Genomic DNA, 21,437 nt, shown 5'->3' with positions numbered 1-21,437 from the left:
TAAATAAAATGTGAAGATCCTATGAAATTATAATATGTGAAATGGGAAATAGGGTGTGCCACACAGGTATTTTAGGAGTATTTTTGCCCAACTGCTTGGGACACTAGCAAGTTTGCAATGATTTAATTATTTTGATATTTTAGCCCAAGCTTTCTTTTTTATTAAGAAAATGATATCAAAGTAGATTGTTATGGCCATTGGTGACTGTCTATAACATCGTTAAATAGCAGAATTCATTATATGGTGGGTTGGATTTAGGTCCTATGGCTCACATCTAGGTAAGAGGTGTCTTCAATTACTGCCCTTCCCTGATACATGACCAGGTTGCCTTTCTGAACTGTAGGAGTCTTTTTCTTCTTTTGCAAATTCTGCATACCTAACGTTCAGGAGCCCAGCCCAGGCTGTACTTTGAAGAAGCCCAAATAACTACTCCATTTTAGCAGGATCTTCCTTCTCCTTCCTATTTTTGTAACCCATGCTTCACTCACCTCCTTCAGGGGCCATAATATAGTGCCAGAAGGGAAATGAAGGTACATTCTTTGGACTAGTTTCACTCTTGTGCCACGACAGACAAATTACCAGGAAATACTTTAAAGCGGGGGCAGAAGGAAAGGGAATTAACATCTGTTGGACCTCAGCTCTGCCATAAACTCTGTTATGTGGTTTTACATTCCTTCTCTGTTTAATCATAACAGTAACCCTCCAGAAGGTATGTGTTTAAAAAAAAAAGTATGTGTTGTGTGTTTTAGTAGCACCTTTGTACCTAGAAGAAATCTCAAGCCTCAAGAGCTTAAATGACTGGCCTAAAGTCACAGAGTAAAGGGACAGGGCAAGAAATTGGGTGCAAGATTTTTTAATTCCTAGTCAAGTTCTGTTGTCACTAAATCTTCAGTGAATCAGAGTGACGATATGTCCTGTATGATTGGCAATCCTGAATTCTATATTCTTATGTTGTGGTTGCTGTTCTAAGTTCTCATTTAAGTAGGCAGTTCTTAATGTCATGAGTTCTACTTAGATATGTATTTCTGAGTCATTTCAACCCTGGATAACCCGTGACCTACATCTCTGAAAGTATGTTTCTTTGCCCTGTTAAGTGAGTAGAAACTAACTTGTTTTATAAACTGTCACCCATCTAATATATGAAAACATTTTCCTCCTTAGAAATAAACTTCTCTTTGCCTTTGCCCATTTTTCTCTTGGGTTATCTGTGTCTTTCTTACTCATTTTCAGAATATCTTAACAGATTCAAGTTATGATACTTGATTAGTTATGAGTTAAGAGTAACTTCACCCAATTTGTTGCTTCTCAGCATGGAGTCTGCATAAGGACTAACTCTCTCTCTGCCCCACCCTGCCACTCTAGTGCCTGCTGTGCTATTTCAAATAAATAAATAAATCTTTTTTTTTTTTCTTAAGATTTTATCTATCCATTTGACAGAGAGATTGCAAGTAGGCACAGGGGTAGGGGGAAGCAGTCTCACTGCCAAGCAGAGAGCCTGATGCGGGGCTTGATCCTAGGACCCTGAGATCATGACCTGAGCCGAAGGCAGAAGCTTAACCCACTGAGCCACTCAGGCGCCCCTAAATAAATAATTTTTTTTTTAAAGATTGTATTTCTTTATTTATTTGTCAGATCACAGAGTAGACAGAGATACAGGCATAGAGAGAGGGAGAAGCAGGCTTCCCACTGAACAGAGAGCCCGATGCAGGGCTCGATCCCAGGACCCTGAGCTCATGCCCTGAGCTGAAGGCAGAGGCTTAACCCTCTGAGCCACCCAGGTACCCCTAAATACATAAATCTTAAAGACGAAAAAGCAAAACTCTTTTCTACCTTAAGGTGACAGAGATATTTTTTTGATTTTTACTTTATAAAAGTCTTAATGTTTTATCATATTTAAATGTATAATCCAACTATAATTGGTATTTGCTATGGTAAGAGATAGGGATCCACTATTTTATCTCCTCCAAGAAGATAATCTATCATCCCATCAAAATTTTAGAAAAAAAAATTAGGAAAAGAATTGGTTTTATTATTACTTCTTCTTTTTTTTTTTTTTTTTTTAACATTCTAAAGCTTTCATGAGGATCATTTCTTATAGCTACAATGTAGGAAAATCTCACTCTTCATTATGTTTTCCATTCCTTCAGGTATTTGACAAGGAAGAGCTTTTAGAGTGTATTAAAGAGCTTGTGAAATTGGATCAAGAATGGGTCCCCCATTCAACATCTGCTAGTCTGTATATTCGTCCCACGTTCATCGGAACTGAGGTACAAACTGACTCCCTGTTTCTGGGTAGGCAGCTTATCATCATTTCTTCATGTGAGAAACTTGTGGGATATAATTTGATAGCCCCCAATAACATAAATGACTCCTTTCTCCTGATTATCAAAACCGGGTATCAGCAAACATTTTCTTTAAAGGGCCAGATGGTAAATATATCAGGCTTTGTGGGCCATATAGTTTCTGTCACAACAACTCAATTCCAACATTGTGGTACAGAAGCAGCCATAGTTACCAATGTAGATGAGTCAAGGAATGAGCAATGAGCAAGGCTGTTTGTCTTCCCTTACTCAAGATTCACCAGTATTTCCTTATATTTTCCTAAGTTTCCTCAGAGTAATTCTTCAGTGTAATGTCTCTTCTCTTGGCAGCAGTTCTCCAAGGTGGAAGTGGTAATGATTTTGAAATTTGGAGGAGGGAGAGCTGCTGCTTTTAATTTTCATTTTCCTGAAATCTTGGGATTACCAAGGAGTGGGAGTAGAAGTCCCTCTTCCCCCACAGGAAATGTTGAAAATGAAGTTCACACAATGGGTGTTAGGGAAGGACCTTGAGAGCTAGAGTCTTAGCTTTACACATCAGGATGATAAGATCTGCTGGTAGGTCACAGTCTACTGGTTGGTGCCCTTGCAAAAGGAGGACATGCCTGGAGAAGCTAAGGCCACTTGGGTGGGTGTCCTGTAAAGACCCTATTACTTGTCTCCTTCCTCTTCTAGGCAGCTGTGGTCTTATGGAGAGTGGGTGGTGTGGAGGGATAATGGGGGGGAGGGATTGAGTGTGGGTAGCAAATGAAGGGGCTGTGGCATATGAGATTTTTAGGAATAGGGAGAAGATGACATTCTTTTGCTGTAGTCTAGGCATTCTGCTCTCTACTAGGTAATTATATGCTTACCAGTTTCTCTATTCTGACATCTGAATGCGAGAAGTATGGAAATATATAAGGCCAAGGAAAAAATACCTAAGTGGTTCTTTGGCATCCTTTGGATGCCTTTTGAAAGACTATGATGAATCCAGGCAATGAATTTCATGAAGTGCAGTCTCCCTAACAAATTTGGAAGAATTGAGACAATAACAAAAGTTATCTACTCCTTATGTCTCTGGCATTTTAGTATTAATAAAGTCTATTTTTAATTTTGTATTTTATTTACATATTTTATTTTTAGTGTTTATATTTTAGGATAGGAAGAAACAGTTTTTAAAAGTTTGTCGAAACATTGTTACTACTCTGGAAGCACTGTCTTGTGTTTATTCTGAAGTACTTTCCCACTCTAAGATCTGATTCTTCTATTCTGAGTTTGTTTAAAGTTTTGTTATGAATGTATGTTAGATATTGTTGATGGCTTTTTCTAAATGTCTTGACAGGATTATGTGTTTTTGTCCCTTATTCTAAATTATATTTGTTATCTTCATTTTTTTGGTGTTAAAACAACCTTGCATTCCTGGACTAAATCCTACTTAGCTACCATGAAGAATTCATATTAAATCTTGTATTCAGTTTGCAAGCATTTTGTTAAGAATTTTTGTCAATGCTCCTAAAAGGTATTGTTCTATAGTTTCCTAGTGTATTTTGTTCTGCGATTTAGTAAATTGTTCAGAGTTCCAGAATCCTATAACCTAGAGTTAGACAAGTTTATAAATCTGATTTTATAGTCTAGCCTGTTGTTACAATAATCCTCTCTATTGGTGATCTTCAAATTTTTGCATTTGAATCACCCAAGTTTGTTTGTTTGACTGATGATTGATTGATTGGCTGGGGAAGGAGAGGGAGAAACACAATCTTAACCAGGCTCAACCCCAAGTCGGAGCCTGACACAGGGCTCCATCTCTAAAACCTGAGATCATTACCTGAGTCAACATCAAGTCAGATGCTTAACTGACTACTGACAGCCATCTAGGTGCCCCCACCCTGGTTTTTTTTTTTCATTTATTTTTTTATTTTTTAAAGATTTTATTTATTTGACTCAGAGTGATCACAAGTAGGCAGAGAGGCAGAGAGAGGGGGGGGAAGCAGACTCCCTGCTGAGCAGAGAGCCCGATGTGGACCTTGATGCCAGGACCCTGAGATCATGTCCTGAGCTAAAGGCAGAGGCTTAACCCACTGAGACACCCAGGCACCCCCAGGTATTTTTTTAAATATACATCTTGACCCCAATCCACAGAGATACTCATTAAGTAGATCAGAATGGTGTTTCTGATGCCGGGCGGAATTTAGGAACCTCAGTGATAAAAGCCCGGCCAAGTAGTTCTCTCCCACTGGACTATCAACTTACCTACTTGATCGTGCTTTGGATCTCAGAATCAAGAATTTTTCAAAATCTGCTTTACAAGTAGTAAGTTAAGAATTGAAGGAAATAACTGCTATCCTGTGTAGGTCAATATTATTTATATTTGGTTGATATATTTATACATATACTTATATCAATATTTACATTATAAATATAAATGTGTTTATAAATACATATAAATGTATATACAGGCAGAAAAGACAATCACCTGTAATTCAGAAATGAGCATAATACAAATAATGTTTAGTAAAGCATTGGATTTAAACATTTGTACTCCACACAGATATCTTACAGTCTAGTCTGGTAAATTACCACACTGACTTTTCATGGTGGATGTATTTGGTAAGTGAGGTGCTGACTTGAGGATTAGGCCCAGTGGCTTCCGGTCCACTCTTTCATCAGGAATGACTAACTTTTGCTGGCCTTTTTATGTTGCTCGATTTCATGATGGCTCTGCCTTGTCACTGGCTTCACCGAATAATTGCAGACTCACCTCTGTTTCAGTTATCTGATGTTTTGGTCTTGTCTTCTGCTGGCTAACATCCACATTATTTTTGTTTCCAGTTCTTTTCATGGTTAGATGAATTCATTAAGTGGGTCTTCGATCCAGGAGGTGTTTTGACTTCTTTGAATGAGCAAATAAATATATGTCGGGGTAATTTATTAAGTGATCTCACCCTGCCTTGATCTCGTGTGCCCAGTGTCTAGTCCTGGGTGTGGTAGTCCTCTGTGAGTGTCGAATAGTCAGTGTTCTACATCCCACTCATCTGTATTGAGCTCCAGCCCAGAGCCAAATAATTTAAGTCTGCAGAGCCAAGATCAGAGACCCTGCATTTAAGCAAACGTTCCAGGGATTTCTTTACTACTTTCAAGAGTATCACCATCTCAAGCCTTGGGAAAGAATTAAGTATATGGCTAGCAGTCTTTAAAGCTTTATTTGCTCCTGGGATGGCCAACTGGCACCAGGTAGAAATATTTACATCTTTGAAAGCTCAACTTTGTCCCAAAGGCACGGTGTCATTTTCACTTTCAGGGGCCATGATACAACAGTCCAGTGTTAATTATTCCTTCTTATGCCCAGTTTGATTCTGCAGCAGCCATGTGATAAGAGAGTGGTTCTCCTATCAGCTTACGAATTTCATTATGTTTGCAAAGTGTTCTGCTTCTTCACATGTTTATCATTAATTGACCCTTCATTTTTACTGACTTACATAGGTAATACCTACATATGAATGTTTTTGTGCAGTTCTTCATATGTCTTCCAGACTTATTCGATAATAATTGAGTCTATTACTAAAAGCTTGTTAGATTTAGGATTATGATAAACAGAATAGTATTTTATTGGGACATTTATAATTATCTATTAGTATATAACTACTGGGTAGAGCTTGCCAGTAAAATATACCAGGCTGCCAATGGGTAGAAATTTTTTCAAAAAAATTTTTTCCCATAAAGTTCATATTACTAAACAAAATGCTGAACATTAATACATAAACCTCTTGGGAAAAGTTTAGAGAGTAAAATCATTCACGTTACCAAAAGATTTCTCATTAAGAAAAGAAATTGATCATCCCTTTACTATCTTCTAAAATGTTTTTTTATAGGTAGTTAAAAACTTAAACAGAAACTAAAAGCTGGAGTGCTTCAGACTACTGCGGATTATGTGTCAATTGGAAATTAAGATAAAATCTGAAAGCCTACTATTTAAATAAAGAACATTTACATGAACAATTTCTAGATTTTCATTTTATCGGACAAGAAGTTAAAATTACATGGCTATCAGAATCAGTACAGGATACCGAGCAGCCTTACCTCTAAAGAAGCTGGGTTTTGCTGATTTTAACATCTGTTTTATCCAGCTTCACTCTGTTTAGTAACTCCAAGCAGGTACAGCTATATGAACAAACAACAAACAACAAACAGACACAGGCTTTATTTCCTTAGTGATTCTAATAAGATACAAGTGCTTTGACCACAGTCTATAACAAAATAGGCACAACCATGAATTCTGAAATCCCATGTGATCATGGCGTTCAGCCTTTCACGTTTCCAGTTTTTCTCAGTGTCCTCTCATCCCACCGGAGATGATTGGAGAGGTGACAGAGTGAGGCTGCACTGGATAGTAGCAGGGCTGAGGATCCGTGTCACGGAGAAGAATCAAGTCTGATGGTGGAGCGACAGCCCACTCAGCCCCTTTGGCCAGGTCCCAGGCTGAGGCCACAGATCTGCAAGCCACCAGCAGACTTGGCTTTTTCAGCTGTTCTCCTAGACAGACTGTCTTTGGCTCATGCAGAAGGCGAGGAATCCCTCATATTCAGTTAACTCATACCTCTTCTTTTTTTTTTAATATATATATTTAAAGATTTTATTTACTTATTTGACAGAGCACAAGTAGGCAGAGCGGCAGACAGAGGGAGAGGCAGAAAGACTCCATGCTAAGCAGAGAGATGGATACGGGGCTCCCTGGGATCATGACTGAGCCATCCAGGCACCCCTTAACTCCTACTTCTACACTCAGAGCGCCCCTACGTAAATCTCTGGAGCTGAGCCCCACTAGTCTGCTTTGGTTAATTGCAGCCTCGGATGCCCAGAATACAATCTGAACAGTGCAGCGCATTTTCAGTCACTTCACATAAACAGTTTCCCCATTCACAACTTCTGGAAATCTTTCAGAATGACATTTTCATTAGCGCTCCCATTTATAAAACTCCCGCTGCCAAATGGTCCAACCCTTGATTTCTGGTTCACTGCATGGGAAGCTTAAGGACATAAATTTCATAGACCTGTCTTTCTTTTCCTTTTATCACCTTGTAAAATCTTCATATTACACATATAATGTAACCTATAATTGTAACTGTTCCCATGAAAAGAATTTCCTTTATTCACTGCCCTTACTTATGCGTATATATATTGTATCTTACAATCATTTCTCTTCACAATTAGCCTCTATAAATGAAAGAATGTGAACAGATTTTAAAACTAAGGGGCACCGGGGTGGCTCAGTGGGTTGAGCCTCTGTTATGATCCTATAACTTGTCTTTTGTCTACACTTTAATGCATTCTATCGCAATCATATTTGAGATACACACACATACATACATATACACACACATATACATACGCATTGATTCCACTGCTTATAAACAATATTAAATTCTCATTTGTATAACTCCGTTAACATGCTTCAGATCAACAGCCCCATCTAAGTATCTTCAAACCTGGAGTTTGTTTTTCGAGGTCCAGCTTATTTGCGTTAATTATAGCCTATGAAATGCAGCTTGTTCTCACCAGCTACCATCCACTCCTACCAATGGACAGCCTCTTGAGGCTGTTCTGGTCTGTGTCACCATTATCATGGGGATGATTTCTGTGGTTGTCTTCATTTTTACCCTCCACTGCGATGCAGCTCTTCCTGCCTCTCAGTTCATGGCACTTCCCATCATGGGCTCTGAGGTCCCACCGTTTGGTTCCTTATTTCCTTCCATCTTCATTCCCTACTCTCATCCCATCTCCTCACCACCCCCTGGCAATCATCTCATGCCTTGAAAGGATATTCTTTTGGTCTGTGTGTGTGTTTTCGGTATCTCTTATTTGTATTTTCTAGAAATGGTTTTGTTCCACTGATCTCCCATTTCTGAACGTTTTCCCAAGGCATGTTGTTTCTCATTTCTGTGCAGGTTACTATGTGTCTATCCAGTCCATCACTTCTAAGTGCTGGAAAGTTCTCCATGCTGGACACCTGCCCCACCTGTGCCAGGTCCCTAACTGGGATTCCATTTCCCTGTCAGCTGATCCAATACTGCAGCGAGAAGTTGACAACATAGAACCCAGGAAATTCTTGAGTTAGTGTTTCCCAGCAAGATGCCCTTGGCCCATCTTACTTTCCCAGTCTGGGAAAGTTCTGCTGCTTTTTAGGGAAGTCCTCATTCTTTTTGATGAAATGCAGTCACTTGTTGGACACTGTCACCAACCCCTGCCATTATGAAGCTCTCCTAAGTCTCAGGCACGGTGCTTGGTGCTTTCCGTGCACTGGCAAACCCTGAGAGTAGGAGCTCCTGCTGGCATTTCAGAGATGAGGAAACTGAGCCCCAAAGTGATGAAATAAGAAGCCTGCGCACTCAGTCTCTCTGCCATGGAGCTGGGTCTAGGGAAACAGTGCTGAGCAAATGTGACATTTCTGCTCTCTGGGAAATCCGTGTCTGGTGCAGCAGTCACTTTTCATAATAGAAACTCATGAAATGACTGTGTACTGCTAGAGGGAGGTCTGTGCTGTGGAGAAATGGGGTGTGGCTCAATAACAGTGGTTAGTGTGGAAATATGATGGATGGAGCTACTAAGGTCTTTCCTGTCTTGTTCTCATATCAGTCCACCTTTGTGTCTATTTCCTTTCCTTCTCTGAGCCAGCAGCTTTCTTGCTTTTAATTACATTTGACCTAATCACTCCAGATATTATAATGTGTTATATATTCTGTATTATATAACACACACTATCACACAAAACACACTTGTGTTATATAACACACTCCTACGATCTTTACGTTCAGTTACCATACTTCCAAGTTGAGGGATATCAGTTTTCACACGCAAATTTGCCAATCTGTTTCTAGGATTTTATTTAAAAAAAAAAAAAAATTTAGGGATACCTGGTTGGTTCAGTCAGTTAAGCTTCTGCCTTAAGCTCAGGTCATGAGCCCAGGGTCCTGGGATCAAGTCCCCACATCAGGTTCCCTGTTCAGCAGGGAGCCTACTTCTCCCTCCGCCAGCCACTCCCCCTGCTTGTGTTCTCTTGCTCTCTCTCTCTCTCTCTCTCTCTGATAGGTAGATAGATAGATAGATAGATAGACTTTTTTAATTCAGGTAAATCTCTCAGGCATAGTGCATAAAGATCCAATCAATTCTTGAATATATTGCAAATTGACCACCACAGTAAGTCTGGTGAACAACCATCACCATACATAGTTTAAAAATTTTTTTTCTTATGATGAGAACTTGAAAGATTTACTCTCTTAGCAACTTTCATACGTACAATACAGTGTTATTAACTATAGTCGCCATGCTGTTTGTTACAACCCCAGGACTTATTTTATACCTGCAAGTTTGTACATTTTGATCTTCTTTACCCATTTCTCCCACACCCTGCCCCTGCCTCTGGTAACCACCAATCTGTTCTCTGCATCTACAAGCTTGTTTTATGTGTGTTTTCATTTTTGTTTTAGATTCTGAATATAAATGAGATCATTTTATTTCATTGTGCATAGTGCCCTCAGGGACCATCCATGTTGTTGCAAGGCTGCGTTCCTTCTCTATTCATGGTGAAGTAGTATTCCATTGTATCTGTAGACCACATTTTCTTTCTTCTTTTTTTTTAATTTAATTTTATTTTTTCAGTGTTCCAAGATTCATTGTTCATGCACCATACCCAGTGCTCCATGCAGTCCGTGCGTGCCCTCCTCAATACCCACCCCCAGGCTCACCCACCCACCTGCTCCCCGTCCTCTCTAAAACCCCGTTTGTTTCTCAGAGCCCACAGTCTCTCATGGTTCTTCTCCTCCTCTGATTTCCCCCAATTCACTTTCCTTTCCTTCTCCTAATGTTCTCCATGTTATTCTTCATGTTCCACAAGTAAGCGAAACCATATGATAATTGACTTTCTCTGCTTGACTTATTTCACTCAGCATAATCTCCTCTAGTCCCAGCTATGTTGATGTAAAAATTGGGTAGTCATCATTTCGGATGGCTGAGTAATATTCCATTGCATATATGGACCACATCTGTATCCATTCATCTGTTGAAGGGTATCTTGGTTCTTTGCACAGTTTGGCAACTGTGGCTATTGCTGCTATGAACTTTGGGGTACAGATGGCCCTTCTTTTCACTACATCTATATCTCTGGGGTAAATACCCAGTAGTGCAATTGCAGGGTCCTAGGATAGCTCTATTTTTAATTTCTTAAGTAATCCCACACTGTTTTCCAAAGTGGCTGCACCAACTTGCATTCCACCAACAGTTTGAGAGGGTTCCCCTTTCTCCACATACTCTCCAACACTTGTTTCCTGCCTTGTTAATTTTGGCCATTCTAACTGGTATAAGGTGGTATCTCAATGTGGTTTTGATTTTAATCTCCCTGATGGCTTATGATGATGAACATTTTTTCATGTGTCTGCTAGCCATTTGTATGTCTTCTTTGGAGAAGTGTCTGTTCATGGTTTCTGCCCATTTTTTGATTACCTGTTTTTTCGGGTGTTGAGTTTGATAAGTTCTTTATAGATCTTGGATATCAGCCCTTTGTCTGTAGTGTTATTTACAAATATCTTCTCCCATTCTGTGGGTTGCCTCTTAGTTTTGTTGACTATTTCCTTTGCTGTGCAGGAGCTTTTTATCTTGATGAAGTCCCAAAAGTTCATTTTCGCTTTTGTTCCTTTCCTTTTGTTTTCCATTTTCTTTATCCATTCATCCTTCAGTGAACATTTAGGTTGTTTCTGTATGTTGGCTATTGTAAATCCTTTGCAGTAAGCCCAGAGTTGCATTTATCTTTTGGAGTTAGTGTTTTTGTTTTCTTTGGATAAGGACCCAGAAATTGCTGGATCATATGGTATTTCTATTTTTAATTTGCCTGGGAGTCTCCATACTGTTTTCCAGAGAGACTGCGCCAATTTAATTGCCTACCAACAGTACACAGGGGTATTTTTCTGAGATGTTAAAGGAGCTATTTGGGGGAGGGAAAACTATCTGGTAACAAACTCAAATAGTACCAAAGGCATGTAAAGGTAAGGAAACTTCCTTTCACTCTCATTCTGATCTAGAGTTCCACCATTTGCCTCCTTCCAAACAATTCCTGTGACCTTTTCTTATATCCTTCTAGAGGCCCATATTCTTACCTCTACTTGCATACATGTGTTTGTACATTAACCTTTAGGCTCTTTTTTCAAAACTGGCAATAATTCTTTGCTCAGGTTCCCATAATCAAAGATTTTTACACACACATTCACACACATATAGTTTAAAGAAAAGAATTAAATATGAAAATGTATGCACTTAACTCCCAGTTAACATTAGAATATGACTAGTACAGTTAGGAGTAGAAAGTGACTAGTACAATTGAAACCTTTTGTATATCTTTCTCTGTTGATTTCCCTTCCCTCCCTAAAATCAATTAACCGTGGTGTGCTATGTAGTTCTTTCTTTATTTTCTCTCCTCCTTTTACTTCCTGCCTCCAAATACAGGATTGTCTTATTACAGATGGACAATTGGCGTGTTTCTAACTTTTGGCTCTTATAAATAAAGCCTCTGGGGCACATCCTTGTATGTGTCTTATAATTGACCTATGTACTTGCTTCTCTTTGGTATTTACTTAGGAGTTAAATTGAATAGAAGGATATATGTGTTTTGCTTTACTAGATACTGTAAAACAGAGTTCCAGATTGCTTTTACCAGTTTATTTTCCCACCAACAATGTATGAAAATTCTATTTGCTTCATATCCTTGCTGACACCGGTAGTATCGTGTTAATTTTATCCACTCCGATATATGAGTCTTACCTTCTTGTAGTTTTAATTTTTATTTCCCTGAGGGCAAATTATGTTGAGTACCTTTTCATATGTTTGTTGTGTATTGAAAATCCTTTTGGGAATTATCTTTGCCAGTCCTTTGCCGTTAAAAAAATTCATTTGTCTTTTCAATTTTTTTAGAATCTTTGTATATTCTAGGTGTAAATTCTTTGTCAGAGATACATTTCACAAGTACTAACTTTCCATTCTGTGACACATCCCTTATCAGATCAATGTATTGCAAATAGTGTTCTAGTCTGTGGCTTGTTTTTTCGGCTAGTCTTGCTTTTTCACTCTCTTACTGGTATCTTTTAGAAAACAGCAGTACTGGGTCACCTGGGTGGCTCAGTCAGTTAAGCATCTGACCCTTAGTTTCAACTCAGGTCATGACATCAGGGTCGTGGGATTGAGCCCCATGTCAGGTTCTGTGCTTGGCACAGAGTCTCTTTGAGGTTCTGTCTCTGCCCCTCCCCCGCTGTATAAAATAAATCTTTTTTTTTTTTTTTTTTTTTATTTATTTTACAGAGAGAAATCACAAGTAGATGGAGAGGCAGGCAGAGAGGGAGAGAGAGAGGGAAGCAGGCTCCCCGCTGAGCAGAGAGCCCTATGCGGGGCTCGATCCCAGGACCCTGAGATCATGACCTGAGCCGAAGGCAGCGGCTTAACCCACTGAGCCACCCAGGCGCCCCAAAATAAATCTTTTTTTAAAAAGTGTTTCTTTTTAATGTAATTAAATTTATTTATTTATTTATTTCGTGGCTTCTGTGTGTTTTAAAGAAATTCTTCCTTACTCCATGGTCATACTTCTGTTTTAGAGTTGTGCTTTTCCACTTAGATGAAATCCATTTGGAAGTGAACTTTGTATGAGGGAGTCAATTTTATTTTTCTCCATATGGATACCACATTATTCTATTACTGTTTATTGAGTGGTCTATCCTTTCTTCCCTGATTGACAGTGCCAGCTGTTCAATATTAAGGCTCCATAGAAGAAGACTATTTTTGGCTCCCCAGCTGTACCTTCTCTCTCTCTCTCTTTCTCTCTCTCTCTCTCTATATATATATATATATATTTGTATTTTTGTCTGTCTCTTATTTAAATGGCAGCCATACTATCAACAATTTTGTTTGTATTATTGTTTTTGCATTTACAATTTGTCTTAGAGATTCTTCCACGTCAGTACATACAGATTTATCTCTGTTTTACCCATTTTCTTAGCTGTAAGGTATTCCTTCATACATATGTATCTTTTAATTGAATACAGGATGCCATAAATTATAAGTTACCCATTATTTTATGCACTGAAATGGAAAAAACATCGCTAAACTATGATGCAGTACTCTGCTGACAATCCTGACTCACTCATGAATTAATCATATCAGGCTTTTATTATTATTTTTTTTAATCTGTGTTTTCAGAGGACATCTGCAATTCTTCCTGCCATCATTTGCGCTGCTTGGCTTGTGATAGGCATTTTTATTTTTGCATGTAGCTTAATAACAGAAACTAACACAGCTTTATCTTCATATGGATTTCTTCCTCCCAGAGGTTCCATGAGAAGACTGGATGTTGCTTTGCAGGAAAATATTCAGTTGCATTTTTTCAGTGTTACTACAAATGTTTGTTTGACTGATATCAAATATATGTCCTGCTCCTGTCTTTGCACTTTCTGTTCAGTGATTTCTCTTTTCAATGCCAAGTCATATTGTAACTTTTTAAAGACATTTTAAATGGCAAACTCAGCATGTATGGCATCACCAATGCCCATAAGCCATTGGAAGTACCATCAGTATGAATAGCTAATTCCAAGTCTGGTAATGCCAGCTTTCCCATGAGTGCTACTTGGCCAATAGCAGTTGTAAAATGCTGAGTCTGGATTTCAGACATGTTAAATGTGAGAAAAAATTGATATCTTAGAATCAATGAAATACGGTAGCATAATTTATGCAAAGAGTGTCCTATTCATCACCCATTTGTTGATAGAACAAACATAAGAAGTATCATTAGTAAATTGAATAAAATGAGACCATTAAATTTGGTAATCTTAAAAATGCAGGCTTTCTACAAGGAATTTAGGTTATAGACAAATTCCCTAGTTCACATGAAGACATATATTCAAGGAAGTTTATTGCAATTCCCAAATTTTCTGACAGATTGGATGTGAATGTGAAAGGAGATAGGTCAAGTTTTCCTTTGGGCCAGAGCAACTGAATAGTGACAATTTGTTGGGATGCGGAAGAGTGAGGGACAACGTTTTTCTTCCGTATTTGTTGGAGCGATGATGGGTAGAGTCTAGAGTTCAGTTTGGGGCATGGTAACTTAAGCTTGAGTTATCAAGGAAGTGGGCAGATCTACAAGTCTGAAATTTGGGGGAGAGTTTGGAATTTAAGTAACCTTCTTAGTGTTTAACATATAACGCCTTTAGAGTCAAGGGAATATGTGAAGTTATTAAGAGTAGAAATCTAGATACTAGTGAAAAGAAGGTGAGAACCAAGCCCTGCAGCATTAAGAAGAAGGAGAGATAAAAAGGAATCAGCTGAGAAGTCTGAGAAGGAACAGCCTGTAAAGTCGAAAGAAAAACAAGAAGTCTTGGTATACCAGAAGCCAAGTACGGCACATGGAAGTAATGATCAGTTGTGGTAGATCCTGCCCACAGGACCAGAAAGGTGAGGCCCAAGAATTGACTATTGGATTTGGCAACATGAAGGTTCTTGGTGAGATGGTTGTCCTGGAGTGGGACATGTGGTAAAGGGAATGTGTTTGTTTTAGATGGGAGCTACTACTACATATTTCTAAACTGATGGAATGATCTAGAGGAAAGAGAAAATTGATTGTTTAAAAACTAAAAAAATTTCCCATGCTCTACTTCTTCATGATTCTACTTCTGAGAGTGACAGTTCAGGCAGGCAGTGATGTGTGACTAGATGAAGGGGACAGAAGTAGAGCATATCCGTTTGCTCCACTGCATCACGCAATGTCCCACAGGATTTGGGACATTATAACCTCCTCTCTCCCCTTTCTCTCTTGAATCTATAACATTCTGACTTTTGACCACCCCCCCCTCACCAACTCCCACTGAAATATGCTTGTCAAGATCACCAAGGACCTTCACATTGCCATAGCCAGGAGTCAGTTCTTGGGGCTCCCTTGAGTGTACCGTTCAGCTCACTTAGGATCTCACTTGGTCGGCTGGGTTGAGACTTGCCTATTTGGAGAGCATCTTCATTGCCAATGTCAACTCCCTGTATTGGTCTGAGTGACTCTATTCCAGGCCCATTGTGTCCTTGGCCCAGTCAACTGAACCAAATTAGATGGAATCACAAAGTCAAAGTCTGAGTGCTGAGTCTAGGTAGTGAGGAGATCCTGGTTTTGAGGCCATTTTTGATACAAGAAAAATGCTTCTGTAGCATTTTCCTGTCCTCTAAAGAAAGGGGTCAGCAAACTTTTCCTATGAAGTCAGGCGCTACTCATGTCTGCCTTTGTGGCACAGAACCTCAATAGACAACCCATGAATGCATGAATGCATGTATTCCAATAAGATTTTAAAAAACAGGAAGCAGGCTGAAGTTTGCTGACCCCTGATCTAGTCATTTCAGAAAGGGAAATGAAGCATGGTGTTTCTAAGAGTGACTCATTCTGGCTCTTCCTGGGTACTTCCCTATCAAGTTTTCTTGACCACTTGTTTAATAATCCATGCTAAAATATCTGTTTAGGGTTGATTTCAGATATACCAAGCTGTATTTCCCGGATGCTGGTATAGGAATACTGTCTTTCCCCCAAGTGCTCATTCGCCACAATTCCAGCACTAAGTGTTGAGTGTTTCCGTGGTCCCATCTACAGTCCTCCTAATGTCACCTTCAGGCTTTGCGTTTTGGTAAATACTGAATTTATTTACCACTATTACCGTTAGAAATGAGTAGGTATAAAAACAAAAATAATTGCTGTTTGTTGGATGGTTGAAAAAGAGGAGGTTCTGGGTGCTTTCCACAGTTTATCTAATTTACCCCCTTACATTGATGCTATATGCAGTCATTATGACTGCATTTATATAACCTTAGACAGGCATTTGTTCTTTTTTCCTTATCCTAAGTTTTCTCTTAACTATGTGCTTTCTAAATTTTAAGGTCAATCTTATTTAAAACCTACAGAAGAGTGCTATCCTTTCTTTTTGTCAAGTGTTAAATATATACTGTCTTTTATAGCAAGCCTCAGAATATTCTGGACTTTAGCTTTCCTCATGGTGTTCTTTGAATGTCCATATATGAATTCGGTTAGTTTAAGAAATAAGGCAGGAGACAAAGGAACATTTTCTCTGTGGTATCAATGCAACATAGGAAGTTTAGTATTTTTTTTTTTAATCAAAGTAATTCAGATTTGGCAAATAAGTTATCTAAGTTGTTTTCACAGCTCCTCTCTGTAAACAACTTGTGATGTAGTAAACCTGGTATAGCAAGGCACAGGATTCTGTGTAGGGGATGGAGATGGCCTTGCACATCACTGATTGTGCAGATTAGCAAGAGGTAGAGAATTACAGAAACATTTGTAAGCAAGTGTGATGGACATTTTATCTAAATGCACAGAAGTGCAGGGTACTGTGATAGCATGTAATACGAGTACCTGACTTTGTAAAGAGGGTTCATTTTCTGAAATGACATTTAAATTAAGATTGGAGGGTTTGTATTACTTAGGAAGGAGAGGGGATGTCTTAGTGGGCTGCCGTGACAGAACACCACAGAGTGAATGTCTTTAACACTAGAATTTGTTTTCTCACAGTTCTGGAGGCTGGAAGGGTAAGATCAAACTGCCATCAGGGGTTAGTTTCTGGTAACAGCTCCCCATAGCGGTCTACCTTGCTGTGTCCCCACAGAGCCTTCTGTGTTGGGGGGGGTGGGTTGGGGATCGAGTAAAGAATTCATATTCTAATGTCTCTTTCACTTCTTAGAAGGACACCAGCCTTGTTGAATTAGGGCCTCACCCTTTTGACCTTGTTTGACTTTAATGACCTCCTTAAAAGCTTTAATTCCAAAAGTAGTCACATTGGGGGTTGGGGCTTAAAATTGGGGGTAGGCACATTTCAGTCCATAACAGGGAGAAGGAGAGTGGTCCAGGGGGAGTAGTTCAGGAAGACATTGTAGAGGCAGGAAAGTGAGGGGGTTTGAGCATGAGGTACGTAGTGTGTGAGGGCCATGCTGAAGGCTGAGATAGAAGCAAGAGATGCCTCGGCTTGAACTCTTTCCAGAGTAAGAAATCTTGGGTACTTCTTGTTTTAAACTTTGATATTACAAAGAGAGGTCTGGGTTAAGAGTAGAAGATCTAGAGCTTAATAATTGAGACCTTGGGCAAATTGTTTGGAGCCTCAGTTTCTTCAACATAAAAATTGAAATTAAAACCCTTAACTTCCTGGCTTCTTGGATTAGATGAGGCAATAACTGAAATGTCTTAGAAACCAAAAACTATAAATTATTGAGGATTTTTTAATCATTCACCAAACCAACTAATTTTTCCTACAAAAACTACACGAATTTATTATCCCTCTGTTTTGTAACTCACACACTGAAGGCCTTGCCTGGACCCCTGGTCCTCTCCATATTTCTTCTCATGCCCTTCAGCACAGTATTCTTCACTGTTTCCTCCTCTAAAACAAATTGGGCTCTTTTTAGGAAAAAAAAAAAAAAAAAAAAGCCATGCCACTGTTTTTGGAAAAATGTTCTTGTTATTCCCAATTATCTTATTTTTTTCTGTCCTGTGTTTGTCTTAAACAGACAAATGCTTAAACAGAATTATTCTCAAGCCTCCACACGGCTGCTGTGCTTCTCAGCCCCTGGGACACTTTCTGCCATCATTCACATAACCTCTGAAATTCTGCCTTTTTATGTACTAATTTTCTGACTGACTCAGAAGTGGTGATTTTCCCTGGAATTCGTCACTTTATTTTCCATCATACCCAAGGGTCTTGTTATTTTGTGCAGAATATATATGTACTTAATACTTTTGTATATGTGTTTGTGAGGTATAATAAAAAGATGAGTATTTTTTCATACACATCAGAATTTCAACTTAAGTCAATGTGGTCCCTTGAGAAGTGACATACTTTGCATCCATGAGATTTTATATTCCTCATTTCCCATGGCTTTTATTATTATTTTTTAAAGCCCTCAATTCCTTATATATTGAAATAATCTGGAAATTAGAAAAAAGAATAAAAAATGTTCATAAGGAAATGAGACTTATTGAAACAGTTTCACAGCTTATCAGATGTTCTTATTTTCTCTTTACTTATGTGGCTTTTGCTTTATTCAAACAGAAGCCTGACTGGGTCATTATAGAAGTATGTTTCTTAGCATTTAATGAATATTATAGAAGAAATTGCTCTTAATTATAGCAGTAGCACAGAATTTAAATTGCTTTCCAGGATAGAAGGGAGAATTAAGACAAAACAGATAATGGTTCCTGAGGCTAGAAACAGTCCCCAAGCTCCCTTCCTAATGCAGTTACCTACCTATTTTCAGTCTTGAAGCAGTGTGGGCATTTGCAATAAAGTCACAGAGTTCTTTTCATGAGAAGACAATCAATATAAGTAATCATTTAAGGATGAAGGCGACCAGGCTGTGATCGACACTAGTACTTGAAGTACTTGTGGAAAACAAAACAAAACAAACAAACAAACAAAAAACATGAGTTGGCTTTGCTTAAATTTCAGAAAATAAAATGGTAGTACACATAAACATATTATCTCTCAGCATTGAAAACTTCTCATCTATAATTTACCTGCTTGCTAAGAATAAAAGTGTTACTTGAAGGTTTATTGATTTTTTTTTCCCCCCAGAAAGAGATTTCATGCCTAAGATTATTCCATTTTTCCATCTGTGCTCTCTATACCACCACCTAGTGGAGAAAATGCAAGTTTACTGTCAATTAAAGTCAGGAAGAAAATGAGTAAGATGAAATTTATCCCACGTTTCCATGATGATGAGGTATTGCTTCTAGTGTAACGCAGGTTGTGAAAAATACATGAATTAAGAGTGACAAAAGTTCAGACATTTGTGTGGTTTCTAATAAAATGCTTATCAGTTTGTCCACCAATAAACTATTTTATTCAGAAACTGAGAGGATAAAGTACTGAGGTTTTGTGCTGCAGATTGGATTTCTAAGTTGTGTTGGGAAGTTTCTCTTTATTACTCAATAGGAGGGTCCAAAACCTTTTCTTTTTAAGTATTAAGCTTCAAAGCTCCTCTGATATGAATGTATCATTGTCTTTACTTAACTGATAGGTACATAAAAATGTGGAGATAAGTTAGTCAATTTTTATCAAAGCTGGGAAGAAAGACAGGTATGTATTATTATTCTGAAGTTTTTTGGGGCAAATGAACCTTTGAGGCTCTTCCCTCTTTACTGGTAGGGGAGTCCTGTTCAGTCCCAACTAAGAACAAATCCAAACAAGTGAAAAACCAAAACCCATTGTTGCTTGCTGACTCTGGCCATCCAAGCCTTTCTCGGTCTCTTGTTCACATGGAATACAAATGGAATCATTTTCCCACTTTCTGAGAGTTACATGCCTTTCAGAGGACATCAGTGTGCACATATACAAATGCATTTTTTATGCCTATGAATATTTTACTTACCCGAGTTTTGATGATCTGGGCATAAAGTAAGGCATAAAGCCCCTAGGTAGTGGAAGGGAGGCAGAATAAAATTCAGAAAAAAAAAACCAAAAACCAAAAACCAAAAAAAACCCCGGGAACCACTTTAGTCCATTCATCAGGCAAACAAAACGGTCATACATGGTCAGCTGGAGTTGAGTCCCTTCTTAATTCTTACCATGACAGACTCTTAACCACCATGTAGGTATAGGCAGATACTACGCTGCTGAAGACTGCATTTTTTCATCCTGAGACTGTCAGTGTAATAGTCCTGTGCTCGTTTTCTTATTCCCAAGGATCTTGAATCACATAGAATAGAGCAATGGTCTCTTTTGCCTTTATAATACATAACCTCAAAGCTTTCAGTCTTTCTGTTTTCCTCCTTAGGAAACAACTCAATAATTACTTATAACTGTTTTGTGCTGGAGACAACATAGTTTTGTGTGGTTGGTTTATGCTTTCCCAGTGTTTGTGGGGAAAGACCATGTTCTATCTTTGTCATTCATGACTCAAGTTCCTCAGTCCTTCATCCTCTGGCTTTTTGGGGAATCTCCATGTCATCTGGTATCTTCGCCTTCTGTGAAGCTCCCCTCTTGCCGTCTCCTGTCTGTGACCAGGGGGTGTAGTAATGGCACACTCACCTATACCCACCACCTGTCCCCCACACCCACCCCGGCATGTCTTGAAGCGGTTAGTAATCTGTGAACACAGAAGGGGAAGTTAGAAAAGCAAATATTGCATTTCCTCTCTGGAGACGAAAATCATGTTTGGGTTCTTCCCTTTTTCAATTCCTAGTCAATGCAAGGTGTTATAAAACTGGTTGTCAAAAACATATTTCTCCTCTCAAGGCCCTCCTCACAAAAAGTTGTGATAAATTTCTTTTTCCCCTAAAACTGTAACTCAGAAGGCAAAGCAAAATGGATCCTTCCTCAGCACTCTGGCCTTTGTGTTTCGTTCTTAAAAGATTATCTGGCTTTGTGTAACTCAACTTGAGAAGTAACAGCCCCCATACTTAGCCCCTCTGGGAGAGAGTTACAGATCTGTTCTAGACTTTAAGACAGGTATCTCCATTTACATTAACAGTTGTGTGTACTTTTACTCCATCACAGCCTTCTCTTGGAGTCAAGAAGCCTACCAAAGCCCTGATCTTTGTAATCTTGAGCCCAGTGGGGCCTTATTTTTCAAGTGGAAGCTTTAAGCCAGTGTCCCTTTGGGCCAATCCGAAGTACGTGAGAGCCTGGAAAGGTGGGACTGGGGACTGCAAGATGGGAGGGTAAGTGAATCTGTTTCTGATGAAAGTTAAGAGTCCCTCACAACCCTTCAGTTATCACCATCTCAAATCAGCCCAAGTACATATATGTTAATATTCAAATTGAAATGCCCTTTTTCTGTTTTGTGTTTATTCTTCAGTGTTAAATTGTGCTAGTTTAGGGACACCTGGGTGGCTCGGTTGGTTAAGATCTGCCTTCGCCTCGGGTCATGATCCCAGGGTCCTGGGATCGAGCCCCGTGTCTGGTTCCCCACTCAGCGGAAAGTCGGCTTCTCCCTCTCCCTCTGCTGTTCTCCATGCTTATGCTCTCTCTCTCTCAAATAAAATCTTTTATAAAAAAATTGCGCTCATTCAAAGGATAACCTGTGACGCTTTATAAGGGAGAACCACCGAGTGTTACACAGGAGCAAGAACTAAGA

General features: G+C 39.0%; 1 protein-coding gene across 4 annotated transcripts in view; it reads left to right on the top strand.

The window, feature by feature from the left end:
* The window catches only part of BCAT1 (branched chain amino acid transaminase 1), a 110,964-nt gene that overhangs the window by 57,470 nt on the left and 32,057 nt on the right, over positions 1–21,437 (top strand). For all 4 annotated transcript variants that reach the window (XM_059185790.1, XM_059185788.1, XM_059185787.1 and 1 more), the window contains 2 exons: positions 2,148–2,267; positions 20,858–21,021. In XM_059185790.1, coding sequence (XP_059041773.1) covers positions 2,148–2,267; positions 20,858–21,021 — 284 coding nt within the window. The remainder of the gene's footprint in view (positions 1–2,147; positions 2,268–20,857; positions 21,022–21,437) is intronic.

Source organism: Mustela lutreola, chromosome 8 (genome assembly GCF_030435805.1).
Source record: "Mustela lutreola isolate mMusLut2 chromosome 8, mMusLut2.pri, whole genome shotgun sequence".
NCBI lineage: Eukaryota > Metazoa > Chordata > Mammalia > Carnivora > Mustelidae > Mustela > Mustela lutreola.
Note: the sequence above shows the minus strand (reverse complement) of the source record. Positions and strands in the feature narration are given on the sequence as shown.